The following is a 20265-nucleotide window of genomic DNA, read 5'->3' as shown; positions in this document are numbered from 1 at the left end:
CTCTCCAGATTGCTTCTGGAAATCCACCTCTTCTTCCCAGGATTCAACCCATCTACATACCAGCCTTGAAAGATCCAATGCCCATATCCAGTTAGAAGTTCTGCAACACTTGCTAGTAAATTCAAATACAGGGTCTTCCAGAAGATTTGGGAAAGCATGCATGAGCAGAGTGTTCCATCTAAAACACAAATCACTGGGGGGACATGGAAAGAAACTTCTAGAATATACAGAATCCATTTGCTACTTTGAGTATCATGAAGGAAGACATGCACATATTTCTGTTTCTATCTCCTACAGAAATTGCTGGAACAGGTTTTCCAACTGATTTCAAAACTTACATATTTTTTAAAAAGCAACAACTCCCTCTCCTTAGAAACTAATCAACAGGGCTAGAAAAGCGTTTTTATCTATCTGAAGTATTCAACAGTGACCAACACTATCACTAACTACTAAAGAGATTTCTGCCTTTGTATGAGAAAACAGAAATTTTAGGTAATTGTACAGGCTATGGTAGAACATAGAGAGACCAGAGGCTTAATTTTCCAAGACAAGTTGGCAGGTAATACTACATTGACACATGCAAGGCTTGTAAATTTTGCAGAAATACTTAACAGCATGGAATATTTAGGTAAACAAAAAGTCTTCTGTGTTTCAGTTGTGTCAGAAAGAAAGCTAACTTATTGACACCTAAGACAATTCCCTTAATTTTCTTCTATTTTTCCCTCTCTCACATCATCAGAACAATGTTGTTTAATTGGATTGGTTTTTAAAGAAAATATATGCTGCCTACCACTTATTTTCTATTCATATAGAACAGGACAATATTAAAGTTCTCTACAAATTAAGAAAGCTTGGAAACACTGTTTTGGCTCTCTTCCACTCTTCTTACAGTTTAGAGGCCATTTATCTTCTGCCAATATTCTTTTCTCCTCCTTCAAAGAATTACAACAAAACGACCCATGAAGTTTCTCACTGTATAAAATCAAAACAGGACGCTTAAAATCCTCACTTTAAATAGAGTATGCAGTTAATTTTTGAAAGTGTCTAAATGAAAATCTATTTTTTCCCTAAGAAACTGTATAATTTAGGATAAACTTCATTAACTCTGCACAATATAGACAATGCTGAACAGCTGAAGCATTTTAAGTATTGGAAAATGGGGTGAAAGAAAAGCGGCAATGATTTCCCAGATTACTAATACTTTTATTAATAATGTTTAAGAATGACAGTTTCAGTAAGTTAAACTTATTAAGTATCCACATAGATCTGTGGTTTTTTTCTAGTCCAAAATACCCAACTTTTACAATTTCAAGTTTCAGTGCTTTGAGATAAAAAACAGGAGCATATAATAGCTAATTCCTCCAACACATTCAATTTATAGATTTGCAAAGTCAGAAGGAATACTAGGATTATCAAAGTTTGAGCTCCTGTATAACATCAGTTCTGGGCTTCCCTGATTTAACTACTGTTTCAGTCCAGTAACCAGGGGATTTTCTTTAAGAAAAACACCAACGCTGCTGTTTCACAGAACACAACTAACAAAATTAGCAAGCAGCCATACTACTTCTTGAGTTTCTTTTGAGCAGCCTTCTTCTTGACCATTTGTAGCCTTTTCATAGCATTGAGCTGAGATTCCTGAGAAGTTGGACCTTTTAAGGAGGTTGACTGATTACCAGTATCTGCTGTGGTTTTGTTTGCGCTGCCACCACTGTTACCTGCAGTCCCACTGTTGCCATTCCCACTGCTCACCTGGCTGCTGGTGCTTGGCACAGTACTGCTGGGACTAGGAAGACCTACTTTGCTGACATTGTCGCTGCTTACCGAACGACTAAGGGTGGTTTTCCCCAGTGTCAGAGGTGGAGGAGGTTTCAGCTGAACAGGGTTTGTGCTGTTGTTGGCAGAAGCTATTTTTGACCCAAGTCCTGTTTTGGAAGTTGCCAGCCCTGACAAACCCACAGGTTTCTGGTTACTTGAAGAAGCTGCAGGTTTCCCACTGGCGTTCTGTGCCGTTGATCCCAATTTGGCAGTTGATGGATTGGCAGAGGAAGTTTTGGCTGCAAAAGCAGCCCATCCTGTAAGGCCACTGGTTGCTGAAGAGGAAACACTTGTACTGGCCGAGTTCCCCGAAATTGCTGCCGAGGTCTAAAATAAATAAAGCATTCTTAGTATAGTGGCATCTATTTGTGTAATACATCACAGCAAGAATAGGTCAAGCCTCTGTTTCAGTTCTTTTCCCAGAAACACCCAGTGAGCACTATTTTATTGTTGGTCACTACAGTTAAAAGTATTAACAAGAAAAGGAAAGGATGGCAGATGCATCCGACTTAATTTCCCAGTCACAAAAATCCAATATTACCTTTTCTTCCCCTTCCTCTACACAGCTAGCAGGCTACCATATGGCACTGTGATCCCCACATAAAGTCCAAATGATGGTTTACCTGAAGTAACTATAAAAAGCTTGGATTTGTGAAGCATAAAAAAAGGAAGGCAAGCTACCACCTTTTCTTGTTTACCGTCATTACCCAGTGTCACTTTTTGACAAGATGACAGATGCTCAGACAAAAGTCAGACATCGAGCAATTAAGTACTGCATTTTTTTACAGTCTTCTGGTCAAAATAGCAGTGTCTAAACTTTTTCCTTTCCTTCCCTACACTCCTCTTGATTCTTACCAGCACATACCAGAGGCACAATTAGAAAAAAAAGAAAAAAAAACAAACTGGACTTCTTTCCTGTAGTCTTCCCATTCAGGTACTGCAAGAGACAAACATACTGCAGACACGGTTCTCTCTGCTATACATATTAACTGCAGTTGCCACACTTTAAACCCTACAATCTGCAGTTTTCAGATGGGGATAACACACATGTTGAATTCCTAAACCAGAGTTAGTTCTGTGAAATGGCATAGTCAAAATGGATATTAAAACCCTCTATTCAAGTAATAAACTTCTATAATATATCCAGACAGTTTCTAAACAGTAAAGATGATGGATGAAATTTGGCCTCACAAACCTGTTTAGGCACATAAATAACTTTGCTAAGGTGAAAAAAGTTATTCACAAGTTTAAGTGCTTGAGCAATAGCCGTGATATTATTCATAACTGTTTGCATCCAGGCAGAGCAAAGGCAAACAGAACTTTGAGCACATGAATAATTGCTTTGATTCTGAGTTAAAGACGTGTTTTCCCAGGTAAGGGTCACGCTTTGTTAGACTACTACGTTATTTATTATGCTGTTTCTGGTTTACCACCTTTGCCCAACTTGTGACAACATTTATTTAATAACCTGGAGAACAGAATCAGAAACATGAGGCAACATACATAAAGCAGCAGTAGCTTCCTAAATTAGATCTCAAAGTCAGCTAGAGTTTCCATATTATAGAATCATCTAAGCTGCAAAAGACCCTCAAGATCATAGAGTCCAACTGTTAACCCAGCACTGCCAAGTCCACTATTATCACTAGTATGTTTCTTGACCACAGAGAGCAAATCATATCTTTTATACAATTCGTAGAATCAGAATGGTTTGGGTTAGAAAGGATCTTAAAGACCATGCAGTCCCAACCCCCCTGCCATGGGCAGGGACACCTTCCACTAGACCAGGTTGCTCAAAGCCCCATCCAGCCTGGCCCTGAACACTGCCAGGGATGGGGCATCCACAGCTGCTCTGGGCCACCTGTTCCAGGGCCTCACCACCCTCACAGTAAAGAATTTCTTCCTAGTATATAACTTGAATCTATCCTCTTTCAGTTTTAAACTGTTATCCCTCACCCTATCAGTACATGCTCCGATAAAAAGTCCCTCTCCATCTTTCCTGTAGCCCCTTTTAGGTACTAGAAAGCTACATAAGCTCTCCCCAGAGCCCTCTCTATTCCAGGCTAAGCAACCCCAACTCTCTCAGCCTGTCCTCACAGGAGAGGTGCTCCAGTCCTCTCACTATCTTTGTGGCCCTCCTCTGGACCTGCTTGAGCAGGTTCAAGTCTTTCTTATGCTAGGGGTCCCAGAGCTGCACACAGTACTCCAGGTTAGGCCTCAGGAAAGCAGAGCAGAGGGGGGAGTATCACCTCCCTCAACCTGCTGCTCACGCTTCTTTTGATGCGGCCCAGGATGCGACTGGCTTTCTGGGTTGTTAGTGCACATTTATGAGGATTTATACTTGTATAAAATATAATTTTAAAAAAATACCTGTAGAGTAAATTCTGTTCTCTCCCTTGTAACATAACAACACAGTCAAGAGCTGGACGCTTTAGGGACTTACAGTTGAATTGAGTTCCCCCCTCCCCCCCCTCTTTTAGTGCTAAGGCAAAATCATAATGCTACGGTACTACTCAGTACACATAACATAGCGGACTACTTTCATTCATCGTTCTTGTGATAAAAGATTGGTCTGATTGGAAAAAAAAATAAATCTATGCAAGTGAAATGTAAACCCTCCCACTGGAAAATTTATACTACATTACCTTGACTTCTGTTCTCTTGAATGCTAGAAAAGTTGGTGGTGTCTCAGGTTTTAACTTAATTTCTGGCTTCTTGACCAATGGATCTTTCACAGCTGGTGCAACAGAAACCACTGCAGGAGCTGGTTTTTGAGGTGGTTTTTGTGTCTTCTGAGCCTGTTTAAGTAGTAGGAAAAAACCCCCCAAATTAGTTATGGGCCCTATAACATCGCCTGTTCTGACTTAAAAAGCGTGAGCATTATCAGATTGCAATCTAGCCTTTAAAATCCTAAGATGAATGGTGCCTGAGAAATAAGGTAAACAGGGATGTGGATGAGTGCTGAATATGGTACTGGGGACAGAGTCCAACCAAAAAACATACTGAATAGGACTTGCTATTTCAGCGTGAAAAGAGCAGCAGTGTTAGCACTTAGGGAATAGGAAAGCACTGGGCCTTTACAGAAATAAGGTAAAGACAGATGAGATTAAGGAAGACAGGGACATTATCCAGCAATACTGGGATGCAGGCTGCAAGAGTCTGTTAAGTGGCAGGTAAAATGGTAGAATTTATGCCAAAACAAAAAAAGGGAAGGGCATATTGAAGGTAAACGTTGAGCAGCCACAATGGCTATCCTGTTCAGTAACTGACCTCGGGCAAACACTCCTCCAAGGTCAAAGGCCTGAGGATCATCAGAATAATCAAGTATTTCAGTCAGTGATGGTAACTCCTAGGCCAGGATCTTACATTGCCTTCTTCCCTTGTTTCTTAGTAGAGCCATTTCAATGGATAACAACTGGCTAAGTTATCATAGAACAGTTCCAAAATAGAACACATTTTCTGCTGTATAAAAGGGTTTGATTTTAAGATGTCAGATAACTAATGGTTAATATTTCATGCATCCAAAGATGCTAACTTTCACGTTTGTTTCTCATAATGAGATGAGTGGGATCCCTGTGGTATCAGGAATAATTAGGCTGTTTAGTCAAGAAATTAACATGCAGATCAATCAAAATAAAGGGATTTTTTCCTGGAATGTGCTATCCTCAGCTTACTGTCAAGCTTGAGAACACTCAGCATTTAAGATCTGGACTGAAATTTGCAGCCTTGTCTTACAGGAAAACAACCAGTCATGTCCAAGCCTGAGAAGAAAACCAAAACCGTAAGGCTATTTGGTAGACACATACTAAAAATTGAGTATCACCTGAAAGCAGTTCAACTGCTGCTTACCAAGTAGGAAATAAGGCTGTTTCCCTCTTCACTTAACTTCTGCTTTTTAAGTTTTGTTTAAGAAGCACTTTACAGAATTGTCCTGGTTTTGGCTGGGATAAAGTTAATTTTCTTCCTAGTAGGTGGTACAGGGTGGTACAGGTTTGGATTTAATACGAGAATAACGTTGATAACACACTGATGTTTTAGTTGTTGCTAAGGGATGCTTACCCAAGCCAAGGACTTTTCAGTTGCTCATACTCTGCCGGTGAGGAAGCTCTGCACAAGAAGCTGGGAGGGAGCAGAGCCAGGACAGCTGACCAGAACTAGCCAAAGGGATATTCCGTACCACAGAACATCATGCTCAGTGATGATCAGCTGGGAGAGTTGGCTGGGAGGCGCTGATTGCTGCTGAGGGACTGGCTGGGCATCAGTCAGCAGGTGGTGAGCAACTGCCTTGTGAATCACTTGTCTTTCTTGGGTTTTATTTCTCTCTCTCTTTTTGTTGTCTGCCTTTTCATTACAAACATACTATTATATTTTATTTCATTTCAATTATTAAACTGTTCTTATCTCAACCCATGGGTTTTACCTTTTTCCAATTCTCCTCCCCATCCCACCAGGGAGGGCAGAGGTGAGAGAGCAGCTGTGTGGTTCTTAGTTGCTGGCTTAGGTTAAACTGCGACAAGAATACTCTTTGAGATGCTACATTAAAAACCACAACTGCATCAAAAGGAGCATTCTCCAACATGCTTCCAAAGATTTCTGCAACTCATAAAATACTCTCATGTATTAGAAATAGTCTGCTGTATTCAAACAACGCTCATACAAGACAACGAACCGACTCCTACCATTCTCTTCATCTGCCTGGTACAGCGGGCACAATACCATACAAGTCGAGGATCATTCACTTCCTTGTCTGTCACCTGAGGCTTATGGCAATCTTGGTGGTAGAGATTATGGCACTCCTGACACTCCACTAGCTGATTCCCAGAAATAACTGTCATTTGCCTGCAGAGCAAATAGTTAAGAACAGATTATGAGAGGAAGCACTTAAAGGATTATCCAATTGTTGCAAATTTTGCAAGGCTTAAGACAAAAACGAAAAATATTTTTCTTTCACATATATTTTCTACCTGTGGCAAACGAAATATATTCCTTTTCTTTCTATATGAGGTCTTCCTAACAAATATTTTAGAATTTTTGTATTTTTTAAAGGTAATTTTTTTCAAGAAAATGTAAAACTTCTATACTGTTAAGCATATGTATATGACACTTTTGATTTCCCAGTTGGATTTTTATATTAGAAATGTCTCACCTGCTTTGCTTCAGCTGGGCATTTTATGGATACTTCACTGTATACTAATTATGAATTCCTCATTATATTAGCATATGAAGGCCTAGTCTACGTTTGGATAATTTTGCTGTAAGCTGTACAGCAATACAGGTCAAGAACAAATAATTTCTCAGTGACAAGCCTGTAAGAATGCTTCCTGCCACAGGACTTAAAAGCATCATCATCCAAGCTGTATATTACTTTAAAGATGTCTTATTAGCCATCATTTTGGCTCCTACTACACAGACAGACACTTGGAATTTGAGATAATACCAAAATAATGGAAAGATGGAATAGAAAGCATTAACTGTGCAGTCCTGCCTTGAAGCAAACACGTAAGCTGGTGATGAGGACTTAATTTTGCGTGGGCCTCTGGTGAAAGTAATCACGCTGTATAAATGACAAATTAGTGATATACACGTGACAGAGTATGTCTGTGAATTAGCCAAATACCATTTTCCTAATGATTTCTTCCTTTAGATGACAAATCAAGCTATTTAATTGCTAAGCTGCTTTTGCTCATATCCCCAAGGAGCAGGTAGCCAGGTAACCATGGAAACTCTATTTGTAGATGGGTGGGGAAAGGTAATCCCTTATTTCTTTATATAACAGGAAAATGAAGTCTGATGGTATTGCCCATATGGATACTAGAACATTTTCTAAGAAAGATTTCTCTTTTAAATGGGCTATTTAAAAAACGAGGGAGAAATCTTTCTGAAATTCCAGAGCCCATTATTTTAGATGCAGGACATTTCAGAAGTAATTTTGTTAGTTTGTTATTCCTAAATAAACTGGGTTGGAACAAAGCAGTGATGTTTCAACCCCATGTCTCAAGGTGGGGAGAATTACCCTATTTTAAAATTGCAAAGAACAACTACAGACTGATTAAAAACCCATGAATCCTCATGCCCTGAAACAAGTTAAATGAGAGTTAGTTTCAAATTATATGATAACCAAGAATGATTTTTTACCTTCAGAAAACAAACAAAAAGGTATTCATAAAAAATAAGGTTGCTCTTTCAAAACCAGGCTTTTAAAAAGACATTTTTGTTTGCTTTTTGAGAGACAGAGTTCACTATCATCTGCAAACTGTATGTAGTATTTCTTCTTCATATAACTGGTGAGTTTTGTTTTTTCTAAGATCTGCAGGTACCTAAGAGGGTGAAGGTCTTTTAATACTACCTCTCTCCTTATGCCTAACTTGGTATAAAAGAACAAGAAGAAAAACACCACAGGCATCAATGTTCAATACTCCTAATCACTATGAAAATATATTTGACACTTGGCAAATCTTGAAGAAACATTTCATCTCTCTATCTCAGTTTTTACATCTCTAAAGAAGGAATAGTTAATATTCAAATGCACCTTTTTGCATTTGTGAACCCACAGACGGGTTCTTTGAAACTTGTCTTCTTAAGCAATATAAATGTAAACACTTTGGCTGTGAATCCCATCTACTCTGCAATTGGACATTGTATTTTTATTCACAATTGAGTTATTAAAAATGTAATTTTCTAAATACGATTCATACTTGAGTTATTTTACAGAGTATCCAGGGGTTTTGTATTTCATATGTACTGGGATGTTGTTATTTCGGCTCAAGATAGCCAACCCAAAGAAGGGTCCACATGATGAAAGCTGAGCAGCAAGTAAGCAATCTAACCGATGTGTTGGTTTCAGAAAGTCTGAAGCACAAGTACTCTGAGAAACACCCTGTCCAGCATGCACTGGAGATCCAAGAACCACCCAACATCAGTTCCATCAGGTTTCATGTAAAATGAAAACAGATCCTTTGCATTGGGTGACTGTTGCCACCCCCTCTCTATGGCTTGTTTCTTTCCCTGCTGTGCTTCTCCCTCCCCCTGGCATCAGCTTAATGAGAGCTATTTTAGTTTAGCTGGGAAAGATGCATCTTTTGGAACAGCACTATGAGTTTGTGGCCATGACTAGCTAGAAGCAACACCTTCAGCAGCCAGGTTAAACATCAATTGTGGAACGGCTAATGAAACCACATACCTGGCCTAATGCTTTTCAAAGCAAAGTCTGGGCCACACTAAGCACAGCAGTTGTACTTTCTTTCTGGACTTTGCAGGCATTTACCATTATGTTTTCCTTTGCCAGGGAAGATGCAGAATTAATAATCCACAGCAGCTCAAGACTGTCTAAACAAAACTTCTCTTTATCCCCTCCTGCAAATAAAGTTAATACCATACTGGTTTTACTAGCATTTTAACATGCTGGTGAACAAGGCTTTGCCTGTTTAGGAGACAGAAAAAATGGAATTTGCAGGAAGGAAGGTAAAATTGAAATATTTATTTCCTACTGCAAATGTTTTTAACTGTTCTTCCTTTTTCAATGTCTACAATGAGAAATTAAACATTTGAGCTAACACATAGGAATGCAACATGAAATCTCAGCAGTCCACAACTGGTTACCAGTATAATTAGATGTAATCATGGAAATTTATCCTTCATAGACTGGAGACACCTCACCTGCACAACAGGAACAACGACAGAAACAACTGAAGTTATAAAGCACAGTTTCCCAACTCACTTGAGCTGAGCTAAAACACAAACTGCTACCAAAAGCCCAGTTCCATCTTCCTCTCTGTCCTGGCTCTACATTCCTGCATCCACACAGGTGCCACCATATCCATTTATACTAAGCTGACTGTAAGCTAAACCTACTGAAAATTCCAAGCAGGGACCTAATCCAGAAGCTGATTCAGCTGATCACAAACCTGGGTGGGCCATACACCCCCTAAACAGGACAGGGAAGGAGGTACAACTGGGAGAGCCAAACTGTTCCTTGTGGCAGCACTGGGGACTTAGAAGGATATCAATCATCTGTGAAACAAAATCCTGATTCAACTGATTTGATCCCAGGGTGTATATTCAAAAGCGTATTTTATACTTCTGTTAACTTTAAATGTATTGCTAGCAGAATGTTACTAGGATCCAATTTTAGAGCCCTTACTGAAAAGTAAAAAGAACCTGTTTTGACTGCAAGATGTATTTGTACTGTTAATGGAGAAAGCATGGCTATATGTAAAAACTAATGTCAAAAGATTATGAAAACAGGAGAAACCCATACAGATCTCCTAATAATGCCATTTAAAAACATTTTCAGAAGAGAAATTATTTTTTTAAAAATGCTTATCATTAGCCGTTAATATTTTAACTTGTTTTCCAATAATTAAAAATCTGTATTTGCCACGATAGGTTTTGCATCATGTCTACTTTTATTATTTTTCACTTGCCCTTTTTTCAAGTAGAAAAGTTAGTTTTCTCATTAAAGGTCCATTTTTAAGAAACCATTCTGATTCAAGAAGGATGCTTAAATATATTATTAATTTTGGATATGTGCTTAAGTGATTTCCAGAACAAAAACTACAGGAAGCATTAACTCTATAGTACACAAAAAAAGAAAGGTAACTACACAATTGCAATGAAGCAATGCTGACTTACCTGCAAACAACACAGGCTAATCCCATTTCCATAGCAAAGTCATCAGCACTGGTTTCCTCAAAGCTAGATAAATCAGGCATGGATAAATCCTTGCTTGTCTGAACTGTAATAGGAGAGGAACGAGCCTCTTGCTTCTCTAGTCTGGGCTTCTTTGGTGCATCGACTCCTTCAGCGGTATCCCCTTTTATCTATTATACACACACATTCAGAATATGTGAAAATGCAAAAATCTAATGGATATTATTAAAATGAGAAAGTGACCAGAACAACTGGGTTAGCAGTATAAGGTGGTATACTTTACACAACATACACACGATATATTTTCCTTAGAAACATATTTTCTTCAAAATATTTATGAACTAGAAGCTCAAGTCTACTTTTGCACTTCACAAAATCCTTGAAAAAGGTTTGGGAATCCTACATTGCAGCTTGCTACATTGTAGTAACCTCTTATTATCAGGATATTTAAAACAGAATCACAAAATGGTTTGAGTTGGAAGGGACCTTTAATGGTCATCTAGTCCACGCCCCTTGCAACTAGCAGGGAAAACAATAATAGAATAATTGTAACAAGACTTTTGTTGGATTGCATAAATGGCAACATGAGGGATAATGCAGCTCACAGGCTATGCACCATTAGATGAGTGAACTTATACAGGTGTAAAAGGACAGCTTTTGTCTAAAACGCCTTCAAGTCTATTAAGCAAGTTATTCCATCAGAAAACAAGAATGACTTACTTTATCAGCAGATCTCTTTTCTGTTTCTTTTTTCACCTTTTCTGATGCAGTGGGCTTGCCATTGTTGTTGCCAGAAGGCAAAGCAGAAGAAGCTTTAGGTTCTTGCTTACTGGAAATAGGTTTGGTAACAGATACTTTTGGTTGCTCTGCTTCCTAAAAACAGAAACAAAAGTTGAGGGCAAAACCTACACGTAAGTTACTTTCTAGTTTACAGTTAGTCAGATAAAAGGATAGGCAAACAGAATGTCATACAACATCTATTGTCTACATACACACTTTTTTTTTTAAAACTTTTCTTTAATATTTTTGTATAACACCGATTCATTACTGTGCTTAAGCTGCAGTCAATTATTAAAACCTTCCCTTACCGCTCTCCTTCCAGAGAAAAAGGTGCTTCTTTTCCAAAGACAGATCCTTTTTGGAACATTAATTAAAAAGGAAAACTTTTGTTTTTAAAATTCAAAGAGATAATGAACACACATTTTCAGATAGTTCTGAGGACAAAATTCAATGTAAGCTGAAAACATAAGCTGACATCTGATATCACCAGATGTCAAAACTTCATTCCTTCATGGAGAAAAATATTGACTTCTGCTTAATCTCAGTCCACATTCAACGATCAGATTAATAAATTTAGATCTCAACAGAAAATCAATAATTCTTGTTAATGACACATTAGTGTCAGCAACAGGTAACAAGCAAGTGAGTCTGTAAATGAGTGACTAATCACACCAATGTGCACGAGCAAGGCACCCCCCACCTCCTCCAAGCTTGGTAAGAAGGCAGTAATTCTTTGCTGTATACAGGGACGGGTCCTGAGCCCTGAGCTTGGCCCCCCCCAAGTTTGCTGACTTCCTGTTGCATCCAAAGCAAAAAATGGATTTCCTCGTTTCCCTGACTGTGGCAATCCTGTGCTCTATACTCTGTTCTTGGATTTCACAGTCAACCACATATTACTCCTGCAACCTGAGAATCAAGGAAAGGAATTCTGAACTTTGCAGTCCAGCTGACACTGGAGACACAGTGAAAAGAGGAGAACAGATTTCTTCCTCTGGCCCAAGCCTCAGTCTCACCTGAGGGCAGGTGACTACCAGCTCAGATTTGGCTTCACAAGCCTCTTTGCAACTATTATTCGGCACTCTGCTTCCTCTTTAAACCACGAACCAATGCTTCTTTGAGCTCTGACATAGAGGGAACCTAAGAGTTTTGAGACCAGTGTTAGAGGGAACTGCAGCTTAAGTTTCAGGGAGTTAACAATTTGAATAGAAAGGAGTAAGACCACACAGTGCGAACATGATGTATGCTGTAGCAGTAATAGTGCCTTTTAGCTATTCGGAACCATGTACATGTAGAAATTAAATATTACTAATGTATCAGCATACAGACCATCATTAAAACATACCAGGCTGACATCCAGGCATCCTAGGGGAGAACACCACCTCATTATCCATATGGCAGTATGTAGAAATATGAGGATGTCCCCACTTGGTTATTTCCATACACTAATCTGAGATTCAAATATTCTCTCTAGCAGGTGTTTAGTGATTTTCAGTAGATGAAAGATAATGTTTGTCCATTGGATGGTAACAGTTTCTGCCTGCAAATCATTTCTGCTTTGAAGCATTTGGTGTTTTTCATTTTCATATATCATCATCAATAGAATTTTGAGAACAGAGATCCAGAATTATCAGTAAACTGCTTGTTTTATGTGTAGCAAAAATAACCTGCGTTTTAAGGACCTTTTAGCTCTTCTAAAGACCCTTTAACTGGAGAAATACATAATTTTGATTTCACCTTAGAGAGCACGTATGACAGCTTACAAATAAAATACCAAAAACAATATAAAAGTGAATACAAAAGGTACTATTACAAAGTCATGACACTTGCAATATAGTGTTGAATATTTCTTTCAGAGGTCTTGCTACATCAACAAGGTAAAAATATTTTTTCCATTAATTTCAATTAATTAAACAGATTATGTTACATAAAAGAGCAATGATAAATATGAACATTCCATGATTACTTTTTTTTTCCTCATCTTCAGATTATCTTCTAATTTTTCAGCTATAAAAGACAAACTAGGAGTAGCAGGAGCTTTAAAAAGGCATATAAAAATGACCCATACTCTCCAAAACCAATACCTTCTGAGATGGACGATAGCTTGAGTCAGTTCCTCTGGCCAAAGACTCATCAAGAAGTGCTTTCAGCTTTTCAGCAGAGTCCTTACTCTTTGAATGCAAGAAGCCCAGGGCTTTCAGAAAAATGGGATCAAGCTCCAAGTTCACCGTAGCAGCCATTGTGGTATCTTTGGAGGGAGGCAATTAAAAAAAAAAAAAAAAAAAAAAAAAAAAGAAAACCAATGACAACTTTCTTCATATGGAGCATAACTCAAACAGCATGTGGTTATCTTGTAAGATTTTTTTTTAAATGGAATGATATTAAATAAAATCAAGGAAGATACGTGAATTAATTATCATCATTAGAAGATGACTGATTGTAAACCTCAGAGCTGCAGAACTTGAATTTGGCTTTACATCTGAAATTATATCAAATTCATTCTTCAGCATATCTGACGTTCAGAAACTAAACTCATCATACTTACATAAATGGAACAAATATTCCATATATACATAATATTGAAAAGTATTGAAAATAAGTGTAAATTTCATGAAAACTAATTACTACCCTTCTCATTTTCTGCATAGTGATTTCTATCTCACTGCTCATTTAAGAAGAAAAATCTCTTACTTGTAGAAAAATTAACTTCTGAAACTTCTGAAAAGAACAGCTCATTTGTAACACACCATGTAAAAAACAGCTAGTATATGATTTTATATATGTTAAAATTCTGAAAAAATACATTGTCCATTTTTAAATTTAGCTGAAACAGTGAAAAAAATTATAACCCAGATTGTGAGTTATCCAAGCCGCCTTGTGATACTCTAGGTTTTCACGTCAAGTAATGACTCTCCAGAACTCTAAAATACCACAGTGTCAATGCAAATGGAATAAAGCGAGGAAAAGGTTAGAACACAATTTTTTTTAAAAAAAAAAGTTTGTTTCACGGCAATACATTCCTGCACTCTGGAGCCTTTTCTGTTAATTTCATTAACAAAAGCTCTAAGGAACTGCATTTATCTTGGAAATCATCTCTACTAAGTTAGATAGCTCTCCAACTTAATCAGTAATTAACAATTACTAATTTAAGAAATAACATGGGAAGGCAAGTGTCCTGCTCTTCTCCAAAATATATGAGAAGTGGTATTGTTAATAGTCCCTTCAAATCTCATTCGAAACACAGGATGTTTTATTTTTTTTTTATACAGTAATCCAAAAGACATTCTTGAAAAAGCTTTCATCAGTTCTGCTCAAAAGCACTGCCTGGACAGCTTTTCTAGCTGGAGCTTCCAAGGTTTTGTCTGATGAATTCCTTTTGATATTCAAGGCAGTGAACTTTTACCTCTCTGGCCAAAACACCAGCAGTGGCAGCCTGCTCCCTCAACACTTGCCTAGAAGTCTCCAGGAACCTTTATCTCATGCTGAGCTTTCACGAGACACTAGAGAATTGCTTGACTGAGATCATCAAGGAGTTTGACATACAGTAGACTTCATAGGGATTTTATCAATGGACCCAGCAGAGAGTTAAGAATCCTCTTCAACAGCCTCTTCTCTCTTCCTTAATCTTTGCCACTTGTCAAATCATTTTCTGGTGGCCACAGAACTTCTGCTAGTAAGTACTACACACCAGTTACTCTGCTTTTTCACTGATCAAGCAGACTGCAGTGCAAGCCCCATCCAGGCAATTCAGTCTCTCTCTGAAGTTTACAAAAAGTGAATTCAATGTGCATGGAAAGCACATACCCTCTTTTTTTATGCATCTACCTCTAATAAATTTTCAGGCTGCTCCCGAGTTGTGTGAGTAGATTCTCTCTCCCATTTCTTTGTTCTGTGAATATGCTTTCCAAGTTTCAGTACCAAGTAATCTTAAATTAGGACTCTGCTAAGGCCTCTGTTGAATGGAAACTGTAGAATTAAAACACTAATTTCAGAAATTTGCAGTAATTCCTTGTTAAAAAATCCTTTCAAGCTATTTTCTAAGGCTTCTTCTAGGAACATATACTTGTGTACGTAAGGAACAGGTAGCCTCAACAGTCATTAGCAGCCAATGCAGGATGCCTGTAGTATTTACAGAATAAGTGCAAGCATACCAATTCTGTTTTCATCTTTCTGAAGGTATCACTTCCCAGATTTATTTCCAGCTTTGGCTTTTTAAAGACATCTATTGAAAAGGAACAGTTAAACCCCAAATTTCAAAAGGTTTCTCAGTATTTATTCTTTCACATGCATATGAAATTGCAGCAATACTTTCTCTGTTCTCAAGCATAAATTATAATGTCATAGGCTACTGTGATTATAACTAACATATGACAAGAAATTTCTCATGAGAAGGGAGAGAACTAGGCTTATTAAACGGTTCAAGTATGCTCAGTTTAGAAATGTATTTTCAAATTAAAAAAATATCTATTTGCAATTTAAAGAAGGTAAGTATATTTAATGGAAAGATGAATACATCAATAGCTGTCTTAAATAGCATCATCTGAAGAAAGTAAATTGATAGAATATGCTCACATAGCCATCACACAGACTAACACCAATAACTGACCTGGGCCAAAAGGCAAATTATTGGTTTTGGTAGTGGCCTTTTCCAGATGTTTACAGACCAGAACAGTGGTTTGATACTTATAAACTTAAGATCCAATTACATTCGCCCATGTTTTCATTCACACTACTCCTCTGGTGGTGAAGTCAGCATACAGCAATTTGATAGCCTTGGAGCAAGTGTTTTAACAGTGATTGCAGAAGTTACTCTGCATATTCCTTGACTTCCTTGTTGAAGTTGAATCTTTGTACAGAAAATAATTCAAATGTTGTTCAGGAAAAAGAAATAGGAAAAAAGTGAGTATGACACTGCCTTTTGTGTAGCCATTTGATAACACAGCTGTGAGATTAGAGGGCTGTGTTATAATCCTTGAACCCAGAGCACAGCTGGTTTTGCATAAAGCAGTAACTGAAGGGAACATGCAGGCAACTTGTGCAGCAGGGACAGGAACTCAAGCACATTGTCTTGCAACTAAGCATTAACCCGTTAGCCCTTAAAGCACCTTTCTCAGCTTAGGTCTCTGACACTTCTTCACTATTGTGCAAGAACTGTGCGGTGATATATAGACAAGATCAAATATAAGGTAACAAAAAGTATCTGAGATAATATTAAAAATCCTACAATGGGAAGTCATGGAGTAACCTCCCAATGCAGACTAAGTGGTTTAAATCCTTGTGGGAAAAAAACTTTAGTAGATTATTATTCTTAAAGCATCAAAGAATTTTGAGTCTCTCATTTCTTGAGCATACTGTTGTCTTCTGACAAATACATACAATCTTAATTGAGTAGTGTACAGAATATGTAGTCTTTCAATTTAACAGACTTATTAGATTTCCAGGATGTAAGAGCCCCTTTAATTTATTTGCCAGTTATTATTCTGCATGCCTCTACATTTATTACCTTACTCATCATAATTTTCAGTTAAATGGATCTACTTACATAGCATTTTCAGATATGGTCCTATCTTCATCTGTTTCTGAACTCCTATTTCTATTATTTTCTGAGACAGGTGTACAAATAGAAGATATTTTTCCAGAAAAGTGCACATCTTCAATTTATACTGCAATGCTATTATCAAACCCATTCTTTACAAAAACTCAGCAATACTTTTATTTTTCACTGTCAGCGATGATTAAAAGGACTTTCACTCACATATCTTTTTCAGCTACCTTCAACATCTGCAGCAGTTAACTTAAAACCCAGTAACATGAATCAATAGCACAGAATTCCTTCCAATGCACTGCATAGTATTCATCAATAACTAATTTCACTCGTCACTGTAATATCAATTCATCTCGCTGCTCACCACCACCCCACCCCTGCCTTGGATTCTTCTGTTCCTCAGGATTTCCTTTCTTCCTGACTAATCTAATAACTGTGACAGTGGCAAATTTTACTTATTTACCAATAATGACTTTTCCAGATCATTTTCAGTTTTAATGTAAGTCTTAAAAAGGATAAAGGAAAATGTTAAAAGCAGGAAAACTAAACTCCTATGTTTAATTTTTGTTTCAGTATCTTTATCAGGACCTGATTTGTGACAACACAATTCCTCAGTTATCTCCCATGAGGGGTATTTCAAAACTCACACACTTTAGTAGTCTGGACAACTGTATTAATCAGGACAATTGTATTAATCAGATCTTAATTAATTGACATCTTCTCCAAAGAATTTTAGAAGACTGGAGTAAAAGAATCTTCTGCTATGGAATTACTAGTACTGGTATCCTTCATTTTACATTCTATTCTACAACATATTTTATGCTGTACTTTTACATTAATATTTCAATCAATATCACAGTAACCTGTTGATCCAAAATATCAAAGATCATATTATTGACCTGTATTTGCTGTTTTCTACTCCTCACAAACAGTACACTATTTAAGAATCACTCCATTTGGAAGAGATCCCAGGTGGTCACCCTGTGCAACCTCCCGCGCAAAGCAAAGTCAACAATGAATTCAGACCAGCTTGGCCAGGACTTTTCCAGATGGATCTTGAAAACCTCCAAAGACAAGAATGTGACAGAACTTCGGGGCAACCTGTTCCAATGCCTAACTGTCCTGATTTCCTTACTTCAAATTGTAAGTTACAACTTGTGCTGCAACTTGTTCCCCTGCAGTGCACCTGAGTAAAGAGACTGGCTTTATCTTCTCAATAATCTCCTCTTAGGCACAGAAAGACTTCCATTAGGTCCCCCTAAACCCATGGCAGATGACATACAACACTCTCCCTTCAACTTCAGACCTAGTTATTTTGCCACAAGAGGACAAGCCCACTGGTCAGGCATGATTTGTCCTTGGTAGATCCCCAAGTGGCTATCCCCAGGCATAACCTGCTCCTTATGCCTGCAAACTACATCCTCCATGCTCTTTCCACAGGTGGAAGGACTGAGGCTGATCAGTCTGCAGGTCTCTGAATTGTCCTTCTTGTCCTTTTTGAAGATTAACTGAGATTTTCCTTTCTCCAGTCTTCAGGGATCTCCCCAGATCTCATGGCCATTCAAAGATTACAGAGTAGCTTCGTGAAGACATTACCAGCTCTCAGCGCCCTTGAATGCAGTCCACCTGGGTCCATGAACTTGTCAGGTAAACAATCCCTGCTTCAATCCTCTTCCATACCTTATAGTTCTTCCTCTCCTTGAACTCTGCCTTGTGGCAAAAGGCGTGGAAGATGTTATTGGTGAAGTCTGAGGCAAAGATGACATTGACTATCTCACCCTTATCTGTGTCTGCTGTCACTTACACACCTGTCCTGCTCAGCAGCAGCACGATACTTTCCTTGTGAATCCTTTTCCTGATAAACGGCATCTCATTACGATTAGCATCTCTTGCTAGTTTGAGATCTAGCTTAGCTTTGGCTTTCCTAACACCATCCCCACATGCCTGGGCAATATTTCTATATTCCTCCTTTGCAGTTTGTGTTTCCGCTTCTACCTCCAGCACATGCATTGGAGCTCTGTCATGAGCTCCCTGTTTAGCCAAACCCTTTTCCTGTTACATTTGCCTTACCTTTCCACAAAATGTTTTTGTTCTCATGAATAGCTGTATTGCCACAAAAATCAGTTTTATAAAAAACATTTATCCAAGTAGATGAGATTATCGTACCTATGCAATTGAGATATACTAATCACTGCTACCATCAGGCTTCAATGTTCTGCAAAAATGAACCTGAAGATGCTGTTTAAACATATGTCACTGCCCACAGGTTTGTGACTGATAAACTGATTGTACCTTCATTAACGTTTTCACCTTTCCCCAATTCAATGCCTACCAAAATTTATCAGGTTTACAATTCCCTAGATATCATCCTCCTGCTGATTTCTTGGTGAAAGGGTAGCTGAACTCCAATTAAAATGCTGCACTCCAATTAAAATCGTGTTTCTGAACCAGTTATGCCAAAGCCACGACCCAATCCTTCGCAACACACTTGCTGCTAATTTCTCCCTGACGTTCCCTTTAAGAATGAAGGAAAGGCCTCTCATCTGAAAGTAACTCTTTAAAAATAAGTGTTTAAAGAATAAAACGCCACCATCTTTTAATGAAAAGATATCCTATACCACGGTCGACAACTACGTGCCCTGTGTTAACGAGGCATCGCCTCTATTCGCCTGGTCTGTTCCTTCAAACCGCTGCCCCAGCCGCGGGCCAGGGCTGCTGCCTTAGAGCCGCGCCCAGGGCCGGTCTCTGTCCCCACGGAGGGGCTGAACCTCCCCGCTCCGTTACGGCGGTAACAACCGCGTCCGCTCCCAGCGAAGCCAAACGCCACAGCCGCCGCCTCACCCCCCGACGCCCGAGAGCCGGCCGGGCACCCCCGCACGGCCCAGCGCCCCGAGGCGGGAACCAGCCGCCAAGCCGGACACCACAGCCTCCCGCCCCAGCAGCGTCCGCAACGCGGCTGCGGGGAACCCCCGCACCCGTTACCGCCCTGGCCCCATCCCCTCAAGGCCGCGGCACCGGGCGCGCCCGTGTGCCCAGGAGGGACCGTCCCTTCAGACACCGGCAGGAGCGGCGCCAGCACCCGCGGGGCCAACGCGGCCGCCTCCCCACCTGCCCAGCACCGCCCAGGCCCACCCGACGCCACAGCGAAACGCCACGTTCGCCTCACCCCGGGACCAGCGGTAACGAAGGCCAATCGGGCGTGAGGGCTCGCCTCTTCCTCCACCCAGCCCCCCCGGAGCCACCCACCCCGCTCTTACCGGGGAGGACTGCCCGGAGCCAGGTCCGCCGCTGCGCCGGTCCCCCCGCGCAACCAGGGCCCGAAGGCGGACGTTCCGGGAGCGCGGCCGGTGCTATAGGCGGGGGAAGTGTGCGGGCCGGGCCAGGGCCCGCTGGCGTGCGCGCGCAGGAAGGGGCGGAGTCGGGGTGGAAGCGGCGGGGGAGGGCCGGTCTACGCGCAGGGCCGGGAGAGCGGCGCGGGGTAA

General features: G+C 39.6%; 2 protein-coding genes across 7 annotated transcripts in view; one reads left to right on the top strand and one right to left on the bottom strand.

The window, feature by feature from the left end:
* Positions 1–1184: 1184 nt before the first annotated feature.
* INTS12 (integrator complex subunit 12) lies at positions 1185–20161 on the bottom strand. 3 transcript variants are annotated; one of them, XM_080374044.1, is made up of 7 exons: positions 20041–20161; positions 13323–13486; positions 11182–11334; positions 10444–10631; positions 6492–6651; positions 4458–4610; positions 1185–2142 (listed from the first exon to the last, which is right to left on the bottom strand). In XM_080374044.1, the coding sequence occupies exons 2-7, from the start codon at positions 13476–13478 to the stop codon at positions 1561–1563; spliced, it is 1392 nt and encodes a 463-aa protein (XP_080230170.1). In that variant the 5' UTR covers positions 13479–13486; positions 20041–20161; the 3' UTR covers positions 1185–1560. The 3 variants fall into 3 exon arrangements, with proteins under 3 accessions (XP_080230170.1, XP_080230171.1, XP_080230172.1); XM_080374045.1 differs by having other exon boundaries at positions 19950–20043; XM_080374046.1 differs by lacking the exon at positions 20041–20161 and adding an exon at positions 15064–15204.
* Positions 20157–20265, top strand: part of GSTCD (glutathione S-transferase C-terminal domain containing) — a 75108-nt gene continuing 74999 nt past the window's right edge. For 3 of the 4 annotated variants that reach the window (XM_080374037.1, XM_080374036.1, XM_080374034.1), the window contains exon 1: positions 20211–20261. The gene's annotated coding sequence lies outside the window, so the exon portion shown is untranslated. Of the gene's footprint in view, positions 20262–20265 lie in introns of all 4 variants that reach the window. The other variant, XM_080374038.1, reaches the window with a different exon arrangement.

Source organism: Falco punctatus (assembly GCF_963210335.1).
Source record: "Falco punctatus genome assembly, chromosome: 1".
Lineage (NCBI taxonomy): Eukaryota > Metazoa > Chordata > Aves > Falconiformes > Falconidae > Falco > Falco punctatus.
This window is presented reverse-complemented; position numbering and strand designations above follow the sequence as displayed.

Excerpts from the sequence above, each read along its gene's own strand:
- INTS12 (XM_080374044.1), bottom strand. The coding sequence starts at position 13,478 with ATGGCTGCTACGGTGAACTTGGAGCTTGATCCCATTTTTCTGAAAGCC. Across the intron at positions 10,632-11,181 it reads AAAAGAGATCTGCTGATAAA|ATAAAAGGGGATACCGCTGA; the intron begins GTAAGTCATTCT and ends TGTGTATAATAG. Across the intron at positions 6,652-10,443 it reads TTAGCCTGTGTTGTTTGCAG|GCAAATGACAGTTATTTCTG; the intron begins GTAAGTCAGCAT and ends TTTGCTCTGCAG.